At 40.6% G+C, this 19,520-nt stretch overlaps 1 protein-coding gene and 1 long non-coding RNA gene across 14 annotated transcripts in view; one reads left to right on the plus strand and one right to left on the minus strand.

Annotated features, from left to right (window-relative positions):
* Window positions 1–16,046, minus strand: part of KYAT3 (kynurenine aminotransferase 3) — a 54,051-nt gene extending 38,005 nt beyond the window's left edge. For 3 of the 12 annotated variants that reach the window (XR_013827701.1, XM_079917713.1, XM_079917715.1), the window contains exon 1: window positions 8,629–11,182. Coding sequence is in view for 11 of the 12 variants with exons in the window: in XM_079917713.1 (XP_079773839.1) it covers window positions 8,629–8,790 (162 nt within the window). In the remaining variant the exon portion in view is untranslated. Of the gene's footprint in view, window positions 1–8,628; window positions 11,183–15,395; window positions 15,781–15,890 lie in introns of those variants that run through there. The other 9 variants (XM_079917717.1, XM_079917722.1, XM_079917718.1 and 6 more) reach the window with 9 other exon arrangements.
* Window positions 16,047–16,193: 147 nt separating this feature from the next.
* On the plus strand, window positions 16,194–19,015 carry LOC307196907. 2 transcript variants are annotated; one of them, XR_013831280.1, is made up of 4 exons: window positions 16,207–16,287; window positions 16,807–16,936; window positions 17,318–17,385; window positions 18,736–19,015. It is a non-coding gene; the product is annotated as an uncharacterized lncRNA (long non-coding RNA). The 2 variants fall into 2 exon arrangements; XR_013831279.1 differs by lacking the exon at window positions 16,807–16,936 and having other exon boundaries at window positions 16,194–16,287.
* Window positions 19,016–19,520: the final 505 nt, after the last annotated feature.

The following is a 19,520-nucleotide window of genomic DNA, read 5'->3' on the forward strand; positions in this document are numbered from 1 at the left end:
GGGAGGGGGTCCCAGGTCACAGCAGTCTATGAAAGTCCATCTAGAAGGGAAGGCTGATAGGGAGAGGGGTACAGACACCCTACTTCTATGGCAGAGCTGAAGGTATGCAGTGTAAATGTCTATGTCTGGAACAGAGAACTGGGGAAGAGGTGAATGGAGAACCAAATTCTAAGGCAGGGGTGAAATTAAGTTTCCTCCTATATACCAATGCATTGATTGCAATCTCGTATCTCCCTTATATTTGAACTACATTGGCTTTCATTCACTCATGGAACAAATATTTCTTGAATACTTATTTTATACAAGGCACTTTTCTTCGTGGGATATATCAGTGAGCAAAACAGACTAAAATTCTCTATTCTCATTGAGCCTTTCTTCTTTCTATGCCTTAAACACTCCAGGTTTGTTCCCATCTGTCACGGATTATATTACTCTGTATAATTATTCACCCCTCCTTTTCGGAAGGAGTGACTTTGAGATTGGACCTGTGATTTGCTCTGGTCAATGGAATGTGAGTGAATGTGACATATACTAGGTCCAGGAGAAACATTAAAAGCTGTTGCATGGTTTGGCTCAGCCTCTGGTTCTTCTCTCCTCTACTGTGCGAAGACCATGACTCAGGTAGGGGTTACATTTTTACCTTAGATCCTGAAATTTAAAAAAACACATAGAGTGCAGCTGCAACCTGCAGCAAAGCTACAGCTGACTTATAGCCTACATAAAACCTGAGTGAGAATGGGACGGCTAATGTTACAAGAAGGTAAGATTTGGTGGCTTTTGTTACAGCAGCAGAGCTGACTGATATAAAAGCTTTTGCAATTGCTGCGTCCTCTGCCTAGAATGCCCTCTCTTAGGTCTTCATGTGGCTGGTTCCTTATGTCCTTCTATTCGATATGCTCTCTATTCAAATAGAACCTCCTCAGAGAGGGCTGCCGAAACTATATGCCCTAACGTTACTCACCCCCTCTCTCCCACTAGTACCACCAATGGTTCTAGCAGTTTTCTCTATTTCATCTTCTTATGACATTCGCAACTACCTAAAATTATTTTAACTTGTAAATGATCTGTCTCTCACTAAAATGAAAAATTCAGAAAACAAGACTTGTGTTGCTCATTGCTGTATCTCCAGTATCTAAAATCGTGTATGAAAGGTAATGTGTTCAAAAGTATTTTTTGAACATATGAATGAAATCCTACCTCTTTAATTATCCTCACGTTGAATTATTTCAATGGCATTCTGCCTCTAATCCACCATTTGCAGTGCTCCAGAGCTAAACACTTAAAACACAGCCTGGGTGATGCTACTAGCTTGCTCTAAACGCTCCAAAGACTCTCCTCAGTCCATGAAACGTAACTCAAATTCGAACCTGGCACTCAAGGCTCCTAATCTCCTTTCAGCCTTCTCTCACTCTGTGCTGCTGCCTCATATACAGTGACTCAACAGCATAGGACCACTTGCCACTCTCTAATTACCTTCAGTGCGTTTTCTGTTTCCGATGCTTCTATTCAAGTTCTTCCCTCTGTTTGAGATCATCTTCTCCATAATCCCCACTGTGGTTGGCTCAGAAATGACCTCCCCAAAAACGTCTGCATCTTATCCCTGAAACCTGTGAATGTTACCTTACAGGGCAATATATATCCTTATATCCTTGCAGATGTGATTAAATTAAGGATCTTGAGATGAGGAGATAATTTTGGATTATCCAGGTGGGCCCTAAATTTAATCACAGCTATCCATATAAGAGGGAGGCAGAGAGAGATTATACACACACAGAGAAGGCCATGTGAAGATGGAGCAGAGAATGATTTGAAGATGCTGGCAATGAAGATTAGAGTGATGTGGCCGTAAGCCAAAGAATACCAGCAGTCATCAGAAGCTGGAAGAGGCTGGACTGGATTCTCTCTAGAGCCTCTGGGGGGGGACTCTGGGTGACAATGATGTATCGAGGTAGGTTCAATGTTTGTAATAGTTACACCACTCAGGTGAGGAATGTTGATAATGAGAGAGGCTATGCATGTGAGGGCCAGGGGATACATGGGAACTCTGTAGGTTCTGCTCAATTTTGCTCTGAAGCTATAACGCTCTTTTAAAAAAAAGTTTATTAAAATTTTAAAAACTTAAAAAAAAAAAGAGCTGCCGGGGTATTGTGAAATCATGTTCTCTTTCTCCCTTTGGACAAAATGCTGTTCAAGCAAGCAGACACTGACAGAATTATCTCACAGGTAATAGATGTTAGTTCTAAGGTATGGCTCTCCATTCAAAAAAGCAGACAAATTACATTCTTTTGCCACTAGATGGCACGGGAAAATAACAGAATGTTCCTGTAATGAAAAAACTGAAAGTGGAAATGCAAAGTAGGGATGTAGACTTAAAAGACTCAACAAAATATAAAACACTCACATACATGTTACCCAGATTCAGTAATGATATCAAGATTTTGCCTCATTTGCTTCATCTCTTCTGCTTTTCCTTTTCTTTCTCTTTTTTTTTTAATTGCTGAGTAATTTTAAAGCAAATCCTAGACCTTAAGTCATTTGCCACTATATACTTGGTATATATCTCTAAAAAACATTGATATTCTCTTATATAACTTCAATGTCATCATCACAGCTCACTAACAATGATTCCTTGATATCATCTAATACCCAATCTACAGTCATATTTCTCTAAGTGTCTTTAAAAATATCTCTTTACATTTCTGTTGATTGGGTCAAGTTCCTAAACAAGGTCCATATATCATACTGGTGGTTAAGCCTCTTTCCACCCCAGAGCAGTCCCTCTGAAACACTACCCACCACCACTTTTCCCCTGTGCTGACTTGTTGAAGAAACCAAGTCAGGAATCTATCCTGTGGTTATGACCCACATTCTGGATTTGTTTGCTTTTCTAATTCGTTACATAACTTAGTCCTCAATCTGCCATATCTCCTATAACTGGTCTGCACTTAGAGTCACTATATAATATCCTTTCTTGAGTAGACAGAGCCAGACTTAGAATACCAGAGCTAGATACAGGTGAGAATGGTATTTTAGTTATGCCACTTATAAGCTGTGTGACCTTGGGCAAGTTACTAAACCTATTTAAGCCTCCACTGTTTCATTTGTAAAACAGGATTATAACAAATCATAACTTGAAGAATTTTGTAAATATAAAGTGACATAATAAGGGGATTAGATCAATATGGCAGAGTAGGAGGACATGGAGATCACCTCCCCTAACAAACACATCAGAAATACATCTACAGGGGGCTTCCCTGGTGGCGCGGTGGTTAAGAATCCACCTGCCAATGCAGGGACACGGGTTCGAGCCTTGGTCCGGGAAGATCCCACATCCCACGGAGCAACTAAGCCTGCATGCCATGACTACTGAGCCTGAGCCCTAGAGCCCGTGAGCCACAACTACTGAGCCCACGTGACACAACTACTGAATCCCGTGCGCCTAGAGCCCGTGCTCCACAACAAGAGAAGCCACCGCAATGAGAAGCCTGTGCACCACAACAAAGAGTAGCCCCCACTCACCGCAGCTAGAGAAAGCCCATGCGCAACAACAAAGACCCAACACAGCCAAAAAAACAGATAAATAAAAATAAATAAATTTGCAAAAAAAAAAAAAAAAGAATGCACAGACTGAATATAGCATAGTAAGATGTTTAAAAAAAAAATACATCTACATGTGGAACGATTCGCATGGAAGACTAACTGGAAACTGACAGAACGCCTCTACAACCAAAGCTGCAAGAAAGATTTCCACTAACTGGGCAGAATGGAAAAAAGGCTTAGGGTAGGGAGCTCCGCCACAGTGAGGGAGCTGAAAGGTCTGAGAGAATCCTCCCCCTGGGGAGCAAGCGGGTTGAGCCACAGACAGGGTGTCCTAGTCCCAGGGTCCTACATGGAGGAGACAAGCCCTCTGGCTGCTGGGAGAATTGCTGGAACAGAGAGAACTGGAGAAGCCTAGACTTTACCTGTGAAGAGTACATGGGGTCTGGCCTGCCAATAAACAGGGCAGAGAGAGCTCTGCACTGGTGGCTGCTGGCTCGCTACATTTCCCAATCCAAGCAGAAAGAATACCCCAGCCTCACCCACTCCACATCACAGCTTGGCACTAGATCTGGGGCAGACACGTCCTGGGAGAAGACTCGATCTAGGGACACAGAGATGGCCTAGTGGCCTGGGTTGTGGTCCAGCTGGAGTGGTGGCCATTGTTAGCACTTACTCCTGCAATGCCTGGGAACCACCGCGACCAACATGATGAGGTCCCTTTCACAGACACATGAGTGTACCAGCTCCACCCACTCCACGCCAGAACTTGGCACTGGATCTTGGGCAGACAGGTCCTAGGAGAAGACTGCCACAGAGGCAGCCCAGATCTCTGGCGGCAGCATAGTCGCCTCATTTCCTACAGCCACTATGTCCCGGCCCCAGCCCCAGCCTAGTGAGTGCTTGGCCTGCCTACTCCACACCACAGCCTTGCACTAGATCAGGGATAACCACAACAGGGTTAGGGATGTGACTTTAGGTTGTGTCTGAGTGGAGCCACAGACACCTACTCAGGTGGTGCATCAGACCTCTGTGAGTTCACAAGCCAAACACTCAAGGGGAATGAAGCCTGATCAATCCAGAGCCTCAGTGCTTCTGCTCCAAAAACTGGTGAGCAGACCCTACCACTGACAGGGTGGCGACAGCCACAGAGCAGACAGGAAGTCCTGCTTCATACCCTGCACAGGCTCTAGATCCTCCAACACCAACCACAACCCCTAACAAGGTGATAACAGTCAGCACACCCTAAGGGAAGAGCTGGCTGGCATCCATATCAAAACCAGCCTTTGCACCAAAGACACTGGTTTGTGTCTTTGAAGGATATGCACAGTCTGCACAGGGATGCTCCAACATGAAAGCACCCCTACAAGACCACAATAGATAACCATTTCTCCCTAGTTCACAGAGAAAGAGAAAGTTAAGTCAAATGAAAAGGCAGAGGAAATTCTCCCAATTAAAAGAGCAAGAGAAAGCCCCTGAAAAAACTAAATAATGAAACATATAATCAGTCTACCAGACACTGAGTTCAAAGAGTTATTAATAAAAATGCTGACTGGATTAAGAAAGAGAACTGATCTAAACACAGATTGTTTCAACAAGGAACTAGAAACTATAAAGACCCAGCTGAAAACAGGTAATTGAATTTCTGAGACAAAAAGCACTCTAGGAATAATGAATAGCCATCTTAATGACACAAGAAATAATCTGGAAGATAAAATAAATCACCCAATCAGAACAACAGACAGAAAAACAAATAAAAAAAAAAAAGAAAGCAACATATGAGATCAATGGGATAATATAAAGTGTGCCAATCTATGTATAATAGGGGTTCCAGAAGGTGAAGAGAGAGAGGGGATTGAAAATGTATTTAAAGAAATTATGGCTGAAATATCCCCAAACCTAAAGAAGGAAACAGGTATCTAGGTATAGGAATCACAGAGAGTCCCCAACAAGAGGAACTCAAACAGACCTACAGTAAGACATAATTAAAATAGCAAAAGTAAAAGAGAGAATTCAAAAGACAGCAAGGGAAAATCAAAGAATCATTTACAAGGGAACACCCATGAAACTATCAACTGATAGAGGACCCAGAAAAACAAAACACACAATGAAAGAGGGGAAATTGCACTACCACAGAGATTAAAAAAAAAACAAAAACAAAAGAGAATACTGTGAACAATTATGTGCCAACAAACTGGACAACCTAGCAAAAATGGACAAATTTCTACACATACAGCTTGCCAAGAATAAGTCAAGAAGAAACAATTTAGGGGCTTCCCTGGTGGCACAGTGGTTTAGAGTCCGCCTGCCGATGCGGGGGACACGGGTTTGTGCCCCGGCCCGGGAAGATCCCACATGCCGCGGAGTGGCTGGGCCCGTGAGCCATGGCTGCTAAGCCTGCGCGTCCGGAGCCTGTGCTCCGCAACGGGAGAGGCCACAACAGTGAGGCCCGCGTACCGCAAAAAAAAAAATAAAAAATAAAAATTCCTCGCAAACAAAAGATCAGGACTCAATGGCTTCAATGGGGAATTCTACCAAACAAACAAAAAAAGAACTTATTCTTCTCAAAGTATTCCAAAAAACTGAAGAAGAGGGAAAACTCCCAAATTCACTCTACAAGGCCACCATTACCCTGATACAAAACCAGACAAAGACACCAAAAAAAGAAAATTATTACAGGCCAATATCTTTGATGAATATAGAGGCAAAAATCCTCAACAAAAGATTAGCAAACTGAATCCAACAATACTTAAAGAGGATCATATACCATGATCAAGTTGGATTTATTCCAGTGTCACATGCATGGTTCAACATACACAAATCAATCAATGTGATACACCATATCAACAAAAGGAAACACAAAAACTACATGTATTCTCAATAGATGCAGAAAAAGCATTTGACAGAATTCAACAACCATTCATGGTAAAAACTCTTGTCAAAGTGGGTATACAGGGAACATATTTCAACATAATAAAGACCATTTATGACAAATCCACAGGTAACATAATATTCAATGGTTAAAAGCTGAAAGCCTTCCCACTAAATTCAGGAACAAGACAAGGATGCCTTGTCTTTCGCTGCTTTTATTTAACATAGTATTGGAAGTCCTAGACACAGCAATAGGACAAGAAGAAGAAATAAAAGGTATCCAAATTGAAAGGGAAGAGGTCAAACTGTCACTATTTGCAGATGACATGATACTCTATGTAGAGAACCATAAAGTCTCACACAAAACCCATTAGAACCAATAAATGAATTCAGCAAAGTTGTAGAATACAAGATTAAGATACAGAAATCTATTGCTTTTCTATTCCCAAGTAATAAAATATCAGAAAGTGAATGTAAAAAAAAATCCTATTTAAAATCACATAAAAACAAAACAAAACAAAAAACTTAGGAAGAAACTTAATGAAGGAGGTGAAAGATTTATACACTGAAAACTATAAAACACTGATACAGGAAATTGAAGATGATTCAATGAAATGAAAAGATAACCTGTGCTCTTGAGTTGGAAGAATTAATATTGTTAAAATGGCCATACTACCCAAAGCAACCTACAAATTTAATGTGATCCCTATCAAATTGCCCATGAAATTTTTCACAGAACTAGAATAAATAATCCTAAAATTTATAGGGATAGGGAGGGTGGGAGGGAGACACAAGAGGGAGGGCATATGGGGATATATGTATACATATAGCTGATTCACTTTGTTATACAGCAGAAACTAACACACCATTGTAAAGCAATTATACTCCAATAAAGATGTTAAAAAAAAATTTATAGGAACCATAAGAGATCCAGAATTGCCAAAGCAATCCTGACGACAAAGAACAAAGCAGTAGGTACAACACTCCCAGACTTCAGACAATACTACAAAGCTACAGTAATCAAAATAGCATGGTTTTGGCACAAAAACAGACACCCACATTAATGGAACAGACTAGAGAGACCAGGAATAAACCCACCCAGCTGTGGTCAACTAATCTATGACAAAGTAAGCAAGAATATACATGGAGAAAAGATAATCTCCTCAATAAGTGGTGCTGGGAGAACTGGACAGACACATGTAAAACAATAAGGTTAGAACATTCCCTCACACCATACACAAAAATAAACTCAAAATAGCTTGAAGACCTAAATGTAAGATATAACATCATAAAACACCTAGAAGAGAACATATGTGAAACAGTCTTTGACATAAATGGTAGCAATATTTTCTTAATTAGCCTCCCAAGGCAAAAGAAATAAAGGAAAAAATAAACAAATGGGACCTAATTAAACTTAAGTTTTTGCACAGCAAAGGAAACCATCAATGAAACAAAAAGACAACCTACAGAATGGGAGAAAATTCCATTTACAATGGAAGGAACCCAAGCATCAACAGATGACTGGCATAAGAAGATGCAGTATATATACAATGGAATATTACTCAGCCATAATAAAGAATGAAATATTGCCATTTGCAGCAATGTGGATGGACCTAGAGAATATTATGCTTAGTAAAGTAAGTCATACAGAGAAAAACAAATACTATATGACAGCACTTATATGTGGAATCTAAAAATACAAATGAATGTATATACAAAACAGAAACAGGCTTACAGACATAGAAAACAAACTTATGATTATCAAAGAGTGTGCGGGGGAGGGAATTAGGAGTATGTGATTAACAGATACAAACTACTATACATAAAATAGATAAGCAACAAAGATTTACTGTGTAACACAAGGAATTATACCCAATATCTTATAATAACCTATGATGAAATATAATCTGCAAAAAAATGGATTCACTAAGCTGTACACCTGAAACTAACATAATATTATAAATTAACTATACTTCAATTAAAAAAAATAAAATAAAGTGAGATATTAAATAAAATGCCCAGCAATATGCCTGATACATAGACAGGCAAGCAGCTGCCCAGTGAAGGTCAGGTCTAGCTGATGACAAGAGATAATTTCAGTTTATATAACAGAAATACCCATTCTAATAAAATAATTATAAAGTATCTAAAAAATTATGTTTTTTGGACATTGCAGAATATGTGCACTATTATTTCTGTAAGTGATTAAGCAATACTTACAGCAGAAGTAGAGAGTCCAAGTATTTTTGAAGCACAAATTGTCTTCAGGAATTTAGGTCTACTGCCAAGGGTGCACAGTCTCGCCCGGGCCAAAAACATGCTACAGGACAAAAGAAAAAATTTTAAAGGGAGTAAATATATACTTATATCACTATTAAACATTTATAGCTAGGTGATAGATCATAAACTTGTATAAAATAAAAATAAAATTTATTGATAGCTGAGTTTTCTTTCTATGATATAATCTCTCATCACTGGAATCATTCTAATAGAATCCTCCTTATACAAATTTATGCATGTGTCGTTTTAAAGTAGAGATCTGTAAGGATATGGTGAATTTAAAAAACAAAGTTCTAATTTAGTCAAGAGCATTAAACTACAGGAAGTAAAAGTTCCATTCCTAGTAGGCATAAAATCCAGAATATTTCAGTCTAAGAACTACTTAAATTTCAGAATCGTCTGGAGAAGTCACTAGTAAAAATGCAATTTGTAACAGTAAATTAAAGTTGTTAGAAACAGGTTATTTAGAAAGTTGTTTGAAAAGGATTATAGTAGGTCCTTGATAAATATGAAGAATATACGAATGAATCTTCCCTTATTTTCTCAGGCGGTACTGCCTTCAACAATTCCAGAAGATAGCTAGGTAGCTGGAAATCTATTGAAATGGCTTGCTAAGAGGCATGAATCTAGATTACTTCTCTACTTGTAAGGAAATCATTATCAATCATGGGTCAAAGTAGGGAGATCAAAGCAAAATGGAATTCTTATTATACTGCCATTTAGAAGTGAAAGCATTCAGGAAAGCAGAAACTTCCCATAAGGTTTTACTCTGACAATGTTCTATCAGTGGATGGCATTTCCTTCATCTCTAATAATCAAACTTTTAGAAAAAAAGACACACTTTATTGATTCAAAGGGACCACTGAAACTATCAATAGCTATGAATCTCTTTAAGTTACCAAAATGTGAAGGCTACAGATGTGAAAAATAATATATTGGATGTTTCTTAAAAAGTGAAATAGAAATTCCTTACCTTGTCAATAAAATTCAGCTTAAATGACAGCCTCTTAGCCATTCTACATCACATCAGCTTAGGTTAATTCTCTGCAAAGCACTTCCTGTTTGTTTGGCTGACCACTCACTCATTCATTTGATAATTTAATGTAAGCGCCATGAACAGGGGGTCCTGGTGCGTTTAGTTCACCACTGTCTTCTCTGGCACATAGGAGGCACGTGATAAATAAATGTGTCAAATGACTGAATGAATACATAAAATCACATTATAAATTAATGATTTAAGTGAACTATTTATAATGAGTCCTTTTACGAAATATTGATTCCTTTGTAAAGTAAATAATTACCTCTTATGTTTTACGTCTTTCAAGTCAAAGAGCAGGTTTTCTTAAATCAAGAAATGCCTACTCTTTGGTCATTAATAGTTCTGTTCAGGAATAAAATATTAATTGGATTAGGCAGTAGGGCTAGTTCTGAGGAAAGGTATTACCAAACAACAGTGACTATGTTGAACAATCTTCATTCAGTATCATAGAGTTATTTGATTTAGGACAATATATTTTTCAGAAAAAAAATGCCCATTTATTTAAATTCAACCTAATTTATTTGTTATTAAGGAAAGTATAAGTAAAATTCTTTCTTGCAAGTAGAAAAGTGAGAGAAACCTCTTCTACCTTCTTCAGATAAATGGGGTTGGGGAGCTGGGAGGGGAGCAAACAGGACTAGGAGTCAGGATACCTGGATTCTAACCCTTATTTTTGATATTAAAAAAAGGTTTCTATCCTGGGACAATTCCCTAACCTTTGGTGGGCCTTAGTTTCCCCATACTTCAAAACAGATGAATAAATGAATCCTTGGTTTCAAGGTAATCTCAGAAAGTGCTGTACGTCAGTGGCTGGTTGTGTGTGACCTCAGGCTGCAGGTCTTGGGAGATTCCCCCCAGGTTGGGTGAGCCACACCCTCTGGCCACCACACCTCAATACCCATTCCCCTTTGGAAATTGACACTAAATCTACCTGTTTTCATCTGGAAATCCCAAAGCCTGATTCCCACCTCTTCTTCCCTGTTTTCTGCAGCACATTACCACCATAATGCAAAGTATTGCCTGGAAACTGACCCAGCCCTTCATTTCTCTTCCACTTTCCAAACTTTCTACTGTGTCTTTCGGAACGGCTGCACCATTCTCAGCGAATCCCATTACATCTTTATGGTTTCAGAGTGTTCCTTGTACCTCCTAGCTTGAACTGAAACCTTATTGCTCCCTGAAGATACCACTCCTATATGCCTCAGTGTCAGCTTTTGCTTGTATATGCCTCACTTATCTCTTTCTTACCGTCTATTTTACCATTACCAGACTACTACTTCCGTCATCTGCTTCAATGATATTATCTTCTGGCCTGCTGATAACTCCTTGTCATTCATTAGAGATTTTGTCATTAGGCACACAGTTTTCTTCTCAACTCTAAGTACTGTGATCATCCCAGGTAATTCCCATGTCTTCAGAGATGGTCCATCCAACAACTGACATCCCTGTGCCCATCACTATTCTCTTCCATCCCACCCTAGGCACTCTCTCCTATAGTCACACCCTGCACCTTGCCATTACCTCAATCTGGTCTAATTCCAAAACAATTAATTGAAGTATTCTGATCTTTGACCATAAACTACCTATCCTTCCAATTTGCTTACTTATTCCAATGATTACTATTCTTAAATATCATCAAGATCTCTAGGAGGCTGCCTCTCCTTTTCTCAATCAGACCTCACCTTCCTTTACTTTCCAATTTAGACGCCAGTTCCACTGCTTCAATAATGTTCTTTACAATGCCCTAACTCCCCGTCTGTCTTTTATAGATAGGTATCTATAAAACCCTGGCCCTGGATGAACTCAATTACAGTGTCTGTTTTTCCTATGGCCCATGAAGCTGTGGCCTGCTGGAGAAAATCACACAGGATAGGATCGGTTTCACCACAAATTATGGTCATTAATCTCAAATTGACCCCCAACACTCTCCAGCATTTCTACTATATTTTATAGGTACAGGATGGGAGAATATACTCCCCCCAAAATTGCCACTTTGGCCTAAGGATTATTGTGAGCTAAAGGCACTGGAAAAACAGCCGAGGCAAGAAGAGTGATCTGATCTCCCCCTTTCTTCCTGAAAACAGGAGATAAAATTCCCATGTGAAAGATACCTGCCCTATACTGGGAAAAAAGAAACACTCTTAGACAGGGAGTTAAAGCTGAGAGAATTCTGTACAAACAGACCTTGTTAAAATAATTCTTATCTTCCTTTAGTCTCCCTATATTTTTTGGTTACTTTTCCACAATGGCCTCTCTTTGTTCAATCTAGCATAAAAGCACTTGGTTTTGCTACTTCTTTGGGTCTTCATTTCCTTGTGAAAGTTCCTGTGTCACACAGAACTTTTATTAAATGTGTGCTTTTCTCCTGTTAATCTGTATTATGTCAGTTTAATTCTTGGGCCCACCCAAAAGCCATAAGAGAATAGGCAATATTTCTCTCCCATAGTACAAAATGATTAAATTTTTCCCACACTCCTCTAACATAAAACCCTCCTTAGTCTAAGCAGATGACCTTGCTCTCTATCACAGAGAAAACAGAAGCCATCAGACGCGAATTCTTTCAACCTACCCACGTGTAAAAAAACAAACCTAAAAATATTCCTTTTTTCTTCCTACTATAATAAAGGAAGTGACCCTGCTACAAAAGGACAGTCCCTCCTCCCATGACTTAGATGTCATTCCTCTCCCCTCCACAGAGACTTTGCTCCATTGATTATTACCCCTCTCCTCGGCATATTCAGCTTTCCTTGCTCAAGTCTCCTCTAGTTATTGGGTTGGCCAAAAAGTTTAAGGTAAAAATAAAAGACACATTATTCATTTTCACCAAGAACTTCATTGAACAACGAATTCACTGTTTTGTTCCACGACCTTCTGTCATTTTTCAGGCAACTTCATAATTCCATCTTCCCAAAACTTTTTATCTTTTTGAGCAAAGAATTGTTCCAGGTGCCTTTTACAGTCTTCGAGGGAATTAAAATTTTTTCCATTAAGAGAATTTTATAAAGACCGAAATAAATGGAAATCCAAAGGTACAATGTCTGGTAAATATGGCAGATGAATCAGAACTTCCCAGCCAAGCTGTTTTTGTCTGGTCATCAAAGAAACATGTGGTCTTGCATTATCTTGATGGAAGATCATGCGTTTTCTGTTGACTAATTCCGGACGCTTTTTGTCAACTGTTGCTTTCAGTTGGTCTAATTGGGAGCAGTACTTGTTGGAATTAATCGTTTGGTTTTCTGGAAGGACCTCATAATAGAGGACTCCCTTCCAATCCCACCATATACACAAGATCACCTTCTTTAGGCGAAGACCAGCCTTTGATGTGGTTGCTGGTGGTTCATTTCCCTTGCCCCATGATCTCCTCCATTCCACATTATTGTACAGTATCCACTTTTCATCGCCTGTCCCAATTTGTTTTAAAAACGTAACATTTTCATTACGTTTAAGTAGAGAATTGCATGCGGAAGTACGGTCAAGAAGGTTTTCTTCGCTTAACTTATGTGGAACCCAAACATCAAAGTGATTCACATAACCAAGCCGATGCAAATGATTTTCAATGCTTGATTTGGATATTTTGAGTATGTCAGCTATCTCCCAAGTGGTATAACGTTGATTGTTGTCAATCAATGTCTCGATTTGATCACTATCAACTTCAACTGGTCTACCCAACCATGGAGCGTCACCCAGCGAGAAATCTCCAGCACAAAACTTCACAAAACACTTTTGACACGTTCAGTCACTCACAGCACCTTCTCCATACACTGCAGAAATCTTTTTTTGCGTTTAGGTTGCGTTTTTACCTTTCTTGAAATAATAAAGCATAATATGCCGAAAATATTGCTTTTTTCTTCCATCGTCAATATTAAAATGGCTATACAAAAATTCACCAATTTTGATAAGTTTTTTAAAAATGCACGCTGATTTGAAAGCTGTCACAATACAATCTAATAAAATTGTTTCGAATGAAGTTAAAGACAACCAAATGCTACTAGAGCCATCTTATTGAAAAAAACCGAACTTTTTGGCCAACCCAATGAAAACATATCATTTTATTAACTGTCCCCTTTCCTCAATCTATACTCCCTAACCCAGTGCAATCTGATTTTTGTACCCATCATTCCATAGAGGCAGCTCTTGCGCAAGTCAATTTTGACATTCATATTGTTAAATTCACTGGACATTTTGCAATTCTCACTTTCCTTGAGCTCTGTGCAGCTTTAGATCAGCTGGTCAAGCCCTGTCTCCTCCCAGAAACACCATTTTCCCTTGGCTTTTGACCTATGACAATCTCTCATTTTCCCAAACTTAAATGACAGAATTCCTCAATGCCCAGATCTTTTTTCTTCTCACTCATTACTCTCTCACTAGGTAATTTCATTGTAAAAGGAACTGTGAGGGCACCAGTGAATTATCGGCTCCAAAGAAATCTAAGCAGGCTGATAGATACAAATTCAGAACCCCTGAAGCTTTTTTTCTTCTGTACTTTAAATAAACATTTTTTGAGCAGCACTTTTCTAAAGCAATTAACATTTCATATGCATATTCACCGAGAAGCTAAATGAATAGATTGGAATGTCATTGAAAAGTTGGACAAAATCAAAAGGTATATGGCTTTTCATTTTAAACAACATTTTCACTGTTTCATTTATACTTAAAAACAGAGTTCTGTGAAGAAAATCAGGAAATTGTGAATCAGGGTATCTAGTAAACCTGATTATGGCATACTATACATAAGATAAACTCCACAGTCATATACACATGATCAATAGAAAATTAAACTATTTATTATCATTGGTGTAGGCTGTTTAAAATGAAGATACAGAAGATATGTGTGGCACAGCTTGAGGGGACCTGAAGCTGAGAAGGCTGATGGATTGTTGGAGAATCCAGAGCTAAAAGATGAATAAAGCAGTCAAGATGAACTGTAAAAAGTTTGAAACTCTGGACTTAAACCCAGATAATCAATTCATAACCACTTTGCATATGTGGAGGAGAGGTAGGAAAAGATTTAGTGAATTTCACAAAGTACAGATGTTCAGGTTAACAGCAAGCTCAAGGAAGATTAATGTGAGGTGACTGCAAAAAGGCCTAGTGCTAATGAATGCACAACCCAGGTTAAGAGTCTGACCCAAGGAAAGTTTATTTCCACCTCACGCTGTACCTGTTGGTCCACTTCTAGAATGTTTATAAGGTTTACTGATACAACATAGGGCATATAGGAGGTGAACAAGGTACTGGCGCGGGAAATACAGTGGGAATAAGCCTCAAAGCCATGTCACTGAAGCAAGAATGGGAAAAATCAGCCATACTGAGCCGGCACAAGACTTAAGTTAGGAGACATGATCCTGAAATTGCTGAAAAGCTGTTTTGTGAAAATGGGATTCGTGTAATTAATTACAAATTTCTGCAGAGGGAAGGAATCTGGCTGTCCGGTTTAAGTTGTCACGAGTTTGGTTTCAGCCCCACGTGAGTTAACTTTGTAATGGTGGGTGTGCAGCCCAGTGTGGAAGGAGCCAGCTGCCCGGCTGCGCCCTCAGGTAGCAGCGGGGGAGCCGCGCGCCAGCAAGACGGAAGAATGTCCGTACTGGCTGGGGTCTCCAAAAGCAACAGATTGGGCCTCTTTTTTCTTTTATCTTAAAAACTATGGGTTCCACTAAGAGTCACTTACGTGGCAAGTGAGCAGCCTTGTTCCTTTTTTTAAATTGATTATACCGATTACGGATGAACTGGAAGAATACAGATTACGGATGAACTGGAGTCGGTGTCAGCTTCCCACACCGTTTACAAAATGCCCAAATTGCAAAAATGAAGCGCAAAAGGAGGAGACAAGGACCGGGGTCCAAGGGACCCCACCCTATAAGACCAGTCACCTCAGGGCCATTCCCTCTCTAGAGCAAGCAAACTCTGAAATTCCAGCGCTGACCCTCTGCTACCAGGCCCGTGGGCCGCCAGGGCCGGGGGTCAGCGGCCCAGGCCCGCGCTCCCGCCTCCGCTCCGAACGGCGAGTCCGAATGCTGAAGGAAATCCAGCCCCGGCTCTTCCTCCCAGCCCGCCAGGCGCGCGGCCGGGCGAGCGCACCCCAGCTAGGCCTCCCTCCCTCCCAACCTCCCTCCGCGCGTCTCCGCACCCGAGACCACTGCCCTCAGCCCCACCAAGTGACCACCTTGCGCCCCACTCACACCCGTCACGCGAACACCTTGTCTCCCTGAGTTCCAGTCCCGCGAAGCCTCAAGAGCCTGATGGGCCGGGACTCGGACGTGGGGGCGGAGCCTGGAAGGGATTGACTGTGGGGTCGGGATTCCAAACGCCGATTGGTTGAGGGACAGGCCGGGGTAGCGGACGGGACGCAACTGGGCGGGCGTGGAGAAGGGGGAGGTGAAAGGCGCCGGGCACAGGAGAGTAAGGGGGCGGGAGGGAGGTGCGTGGGGATGTGGCCGGGGATTGGCTGTGGTGTCTAGACTCGGGCGTGATGTGCTGTGAGGACAGCCGGGAACCGGGACTGGACTTGGCAGGTGGAGGTGCGGAGCCGGATCAGGGCCTTGCAATAGACGCGGGTCTAGGTGAGGGGTGGAATGGGGCGGAGGCTTGTATATAGCCGGGATTGGGTATGAAGTTGAGGTCTAATTGGATGTATGTGACCTATTGATTTGGGGCGGGACAAATCCTTTGGGACAAAGGATTGATTTGGAAGAAAAAGCAAGCTGTGGGGTCACAGGGCTTAGCTGAGGGGAAGCATGTAGTTTGAACGATGTTAGAAGGTGCCAGAGAGGGCAAGACTAAAGAGAGTGTGCGAAAAGTTTTGTAGATGTATTTATCACCTATGATGGTGGTGAGGGGGGAAAAAAAGGAACTTTACTTTCCTGAACAGTAAAACGAATTCGATCAGAGAACCGGGAATGGAATAGGGTATGAAACTGAGAAGGAAAATAAGTGACACTTTAAACGTGAAGAAGAAAAATTGGCTAAGAGAAAAAGGAACACCAGAAATTACTCCTTTATTGAGGGCAGTGTTAGCCAAAGGAGAGGTTCTGGTAAGAATTAGGTTTCATAAGTAGATTTTCCTTATCTCCTAATTTAAGACAATGAGAGGATAGAAGGAGTTGGGGAACAGTAGCTTGTTATTCAACTGCAGAAGAAAGAACAAAGATAATCTCTGGTTGAAGGAATCTACTCTGCACCTAGGTACTGCGAGATTCAGAAGATTATCAGGTGAATGGAGAGATGCTTGTGTACAATAGGGACAAGTATTTGAGCATGTATTGGGTGATTTGGAGGGGAGGGTTCAAGGAAATGGAGATTCATGCTGTTTTGGGTGCTGTCTGGAAGTGGGGGTGATTATTAGATTGGGCATCATAATACATCTTATGTAGAAGAAGGGAGGAAAATTGCAAGGCTAAGTCTGTAGTTGGTAAAGAAGCAATGGTTTTGCTAACCGGGAGAAGAGGAGGTTTGCTATTTTTGTAGTTTGCAGTGACCTTGTTTTTATTGGAGTTTAAGCAAGTTTATTGAGTGATCTTATCTGTTGTCTCATTTCATCATAACCAGAGAGTGACTGATGTTAGTGTTCTGTCCGATTTTTCTATTTTACAGGGGAACACCAGGGCTAGTTCCTAACAATACCGAAGCCTTAAGGGGAAGTGTCAGTTCAGTTCCTGATGGCAAGTACTGCTTATCTTTTTCTCATATTTAACAAATACGTGAATTGGAAACATAGGTGTGGAGGCTTCTGGGGGAAATGAGGCAGAGAAAGTGAGTGTCTCAAACCTTAAAGAGGAAGAAACAGGCAATAGACAAGTAAGTATATACAATGACTTCAGATGGTGATAAGTGCTATGAAAGAAGCAATGAGGGGTGGAGACTGCAGAGAGTTTAAATACGATAGTCAGGATAGGCTTTTTTTGAGAAGGTAACATTTGAACCAGAATTGAATGATAAAGACACAACTTTGCAAAAAATTATTCTGGATAGGAAAATAGCAGTTGAAAAGGCTCTGATATGAGAATAAACTTGGCATGCAAGGAATAAGAAAGAGGCCAGTGTGTCTAATGCACTGTAATCCAGGGGAAAGTGCTTCCAGATTAGGGTGGAGAGAAAGGCAGGGACCAGATCACGCAGAGCCTTGAAGACCACAGAAAGTTTCAATTTTATATTGGTGTAGCCATTGGAAGATCTTAAGCAGAGGAATAATATAATCTTAATTACATTTTAAAAAGTCACTCTAGTTACTTTGGAGAAGAGACTTGCAGGTAGGCGAGAGTAGAAGCAGGAAGGAGGAGGTTAGGAGGTTGTTAGTGGGAGATATGATGTTGTCTGGGCTATGGTGGTGGCAGAGGAAGAAAAGAGGGCTAGGGTCACAACGTTCATTCTGCCAACATTCACTTATTCCTCTTTTTCAGCTCTACCACTCCACAGTCACCTCTGCCTAGTTTGTCCTAATTCATACACTCTCTGTTTACCCTCTTCAGAGTATAAACTTCCAATCTCTTGCTGAAGTGAAGGAGGAAATTTGATGGGGATGTGCAAACTTGCAGTGGGGATCTGAGGATCTAGTTGTTTCTTAGAAAGGCCTTTAAATGACCCTCGTGTTTTTAGTCCTGAACCTTTGGAGAGTTCTGTGGGGGTGGATCTAGTTGCTTTTTTGGCTTTCTTTATGACTAGTCTGGGATTAACCGTTTTTGAATCTGCTGTCAATTTCTACCTGCCTGTTTGCTTTCTAAGGTCTATAAATTTGTTGTCACTGTCTTTCCCCTTGTTCATTTTCTCATAGGGTTATGGCTTAAAAGAACCTCCTCACTGTTATTTCAGTGTGGTTTAAGTAGAGAGAGAGAGTATAAATATGTTTGATTTGCCATCTCTTATTGTTGTTATTGGTTTACATGCACGTTCATTCAATGATTGGAAGACCAAATGCTGGGCATTCAAATACTTTGTTCATATGCCAAGGTTTGTGTTATTGTTTTTTTTTTTTTTTGCGGTACGCGGGCCTCTCACTGTTGTGGCCTCTCCAGTTGCAGAGCACAGGCTCCAGACGCGCAGGCGCAGCGGCCATGGCTCACAGGCCCAGCCGCTCCGCGGCATGTCGGATCTTCCCGGACCGGGACACGAACCTGTGTTCCCTGCATCAGCAGGCGGACTCTCAACCACTGCGCCACCATGGAAGCCCTGTGTTATTCTTTATACTCATGTTGGCTTTTAAAACAGAAATGTAAGTGACTCCTTGGAATTAATAACTAAAGGCTGTGCTTTTCTTATATCTTGTGCTCATTTGTTTTCTGAATAAAAAGATGGTATCTCCCTTTTAAAGTCTTTTCCACTTTCTCATACAGAGGGCTAAAAATATTCTGAAATACAGCAAAGAGAAGGCAGTATAGCTTAGTTGGCAAGCCAACCTGTCTGGTTCAGGTCTCAACTCTGCAATTTTCTAGCGGTGTAAACTTGGGCAAGTTACTTCATTTCTCTGTATTTCAATTTCCTTATCGGTAAAATGTGTGTAATAGAACATTACTTATAGTGCTATTTTAAGGATTAAATGACTTCATAGACTGAAAAAAAAAAACCCTTAGAATTGTGCTTGGTTCTTACTAAGTACTATACAATTTTTCCTTAAGAAAAAGGGAAAGAGAATCTTTAGGATAGGGCTGCTAGTTATGCCCCAATATTTAGTATTCTTTTCTTCTATAGTAATACAACCCCCAAATTTCAGCAGAGTATATGAGTGCTTGGTATAAAGACTGGATTTCCAGTCTTTGTTTTAGCTGGGTGGGGTCCATATGACTAAATTCTAGCCAACGGG

This window comes from Stenella coeruleoalba (assembly GCF_951394435.1).
Source record: "Stenella coeruleoalba genome assembly, chromosome: 1".
Classification (NCBI taxonomy): Eukaryota; Metazoa; Chordata; class Mammalia; order Artiodactyla; family Delphinidae; genus Stenella; species Stenella coeruleoalba.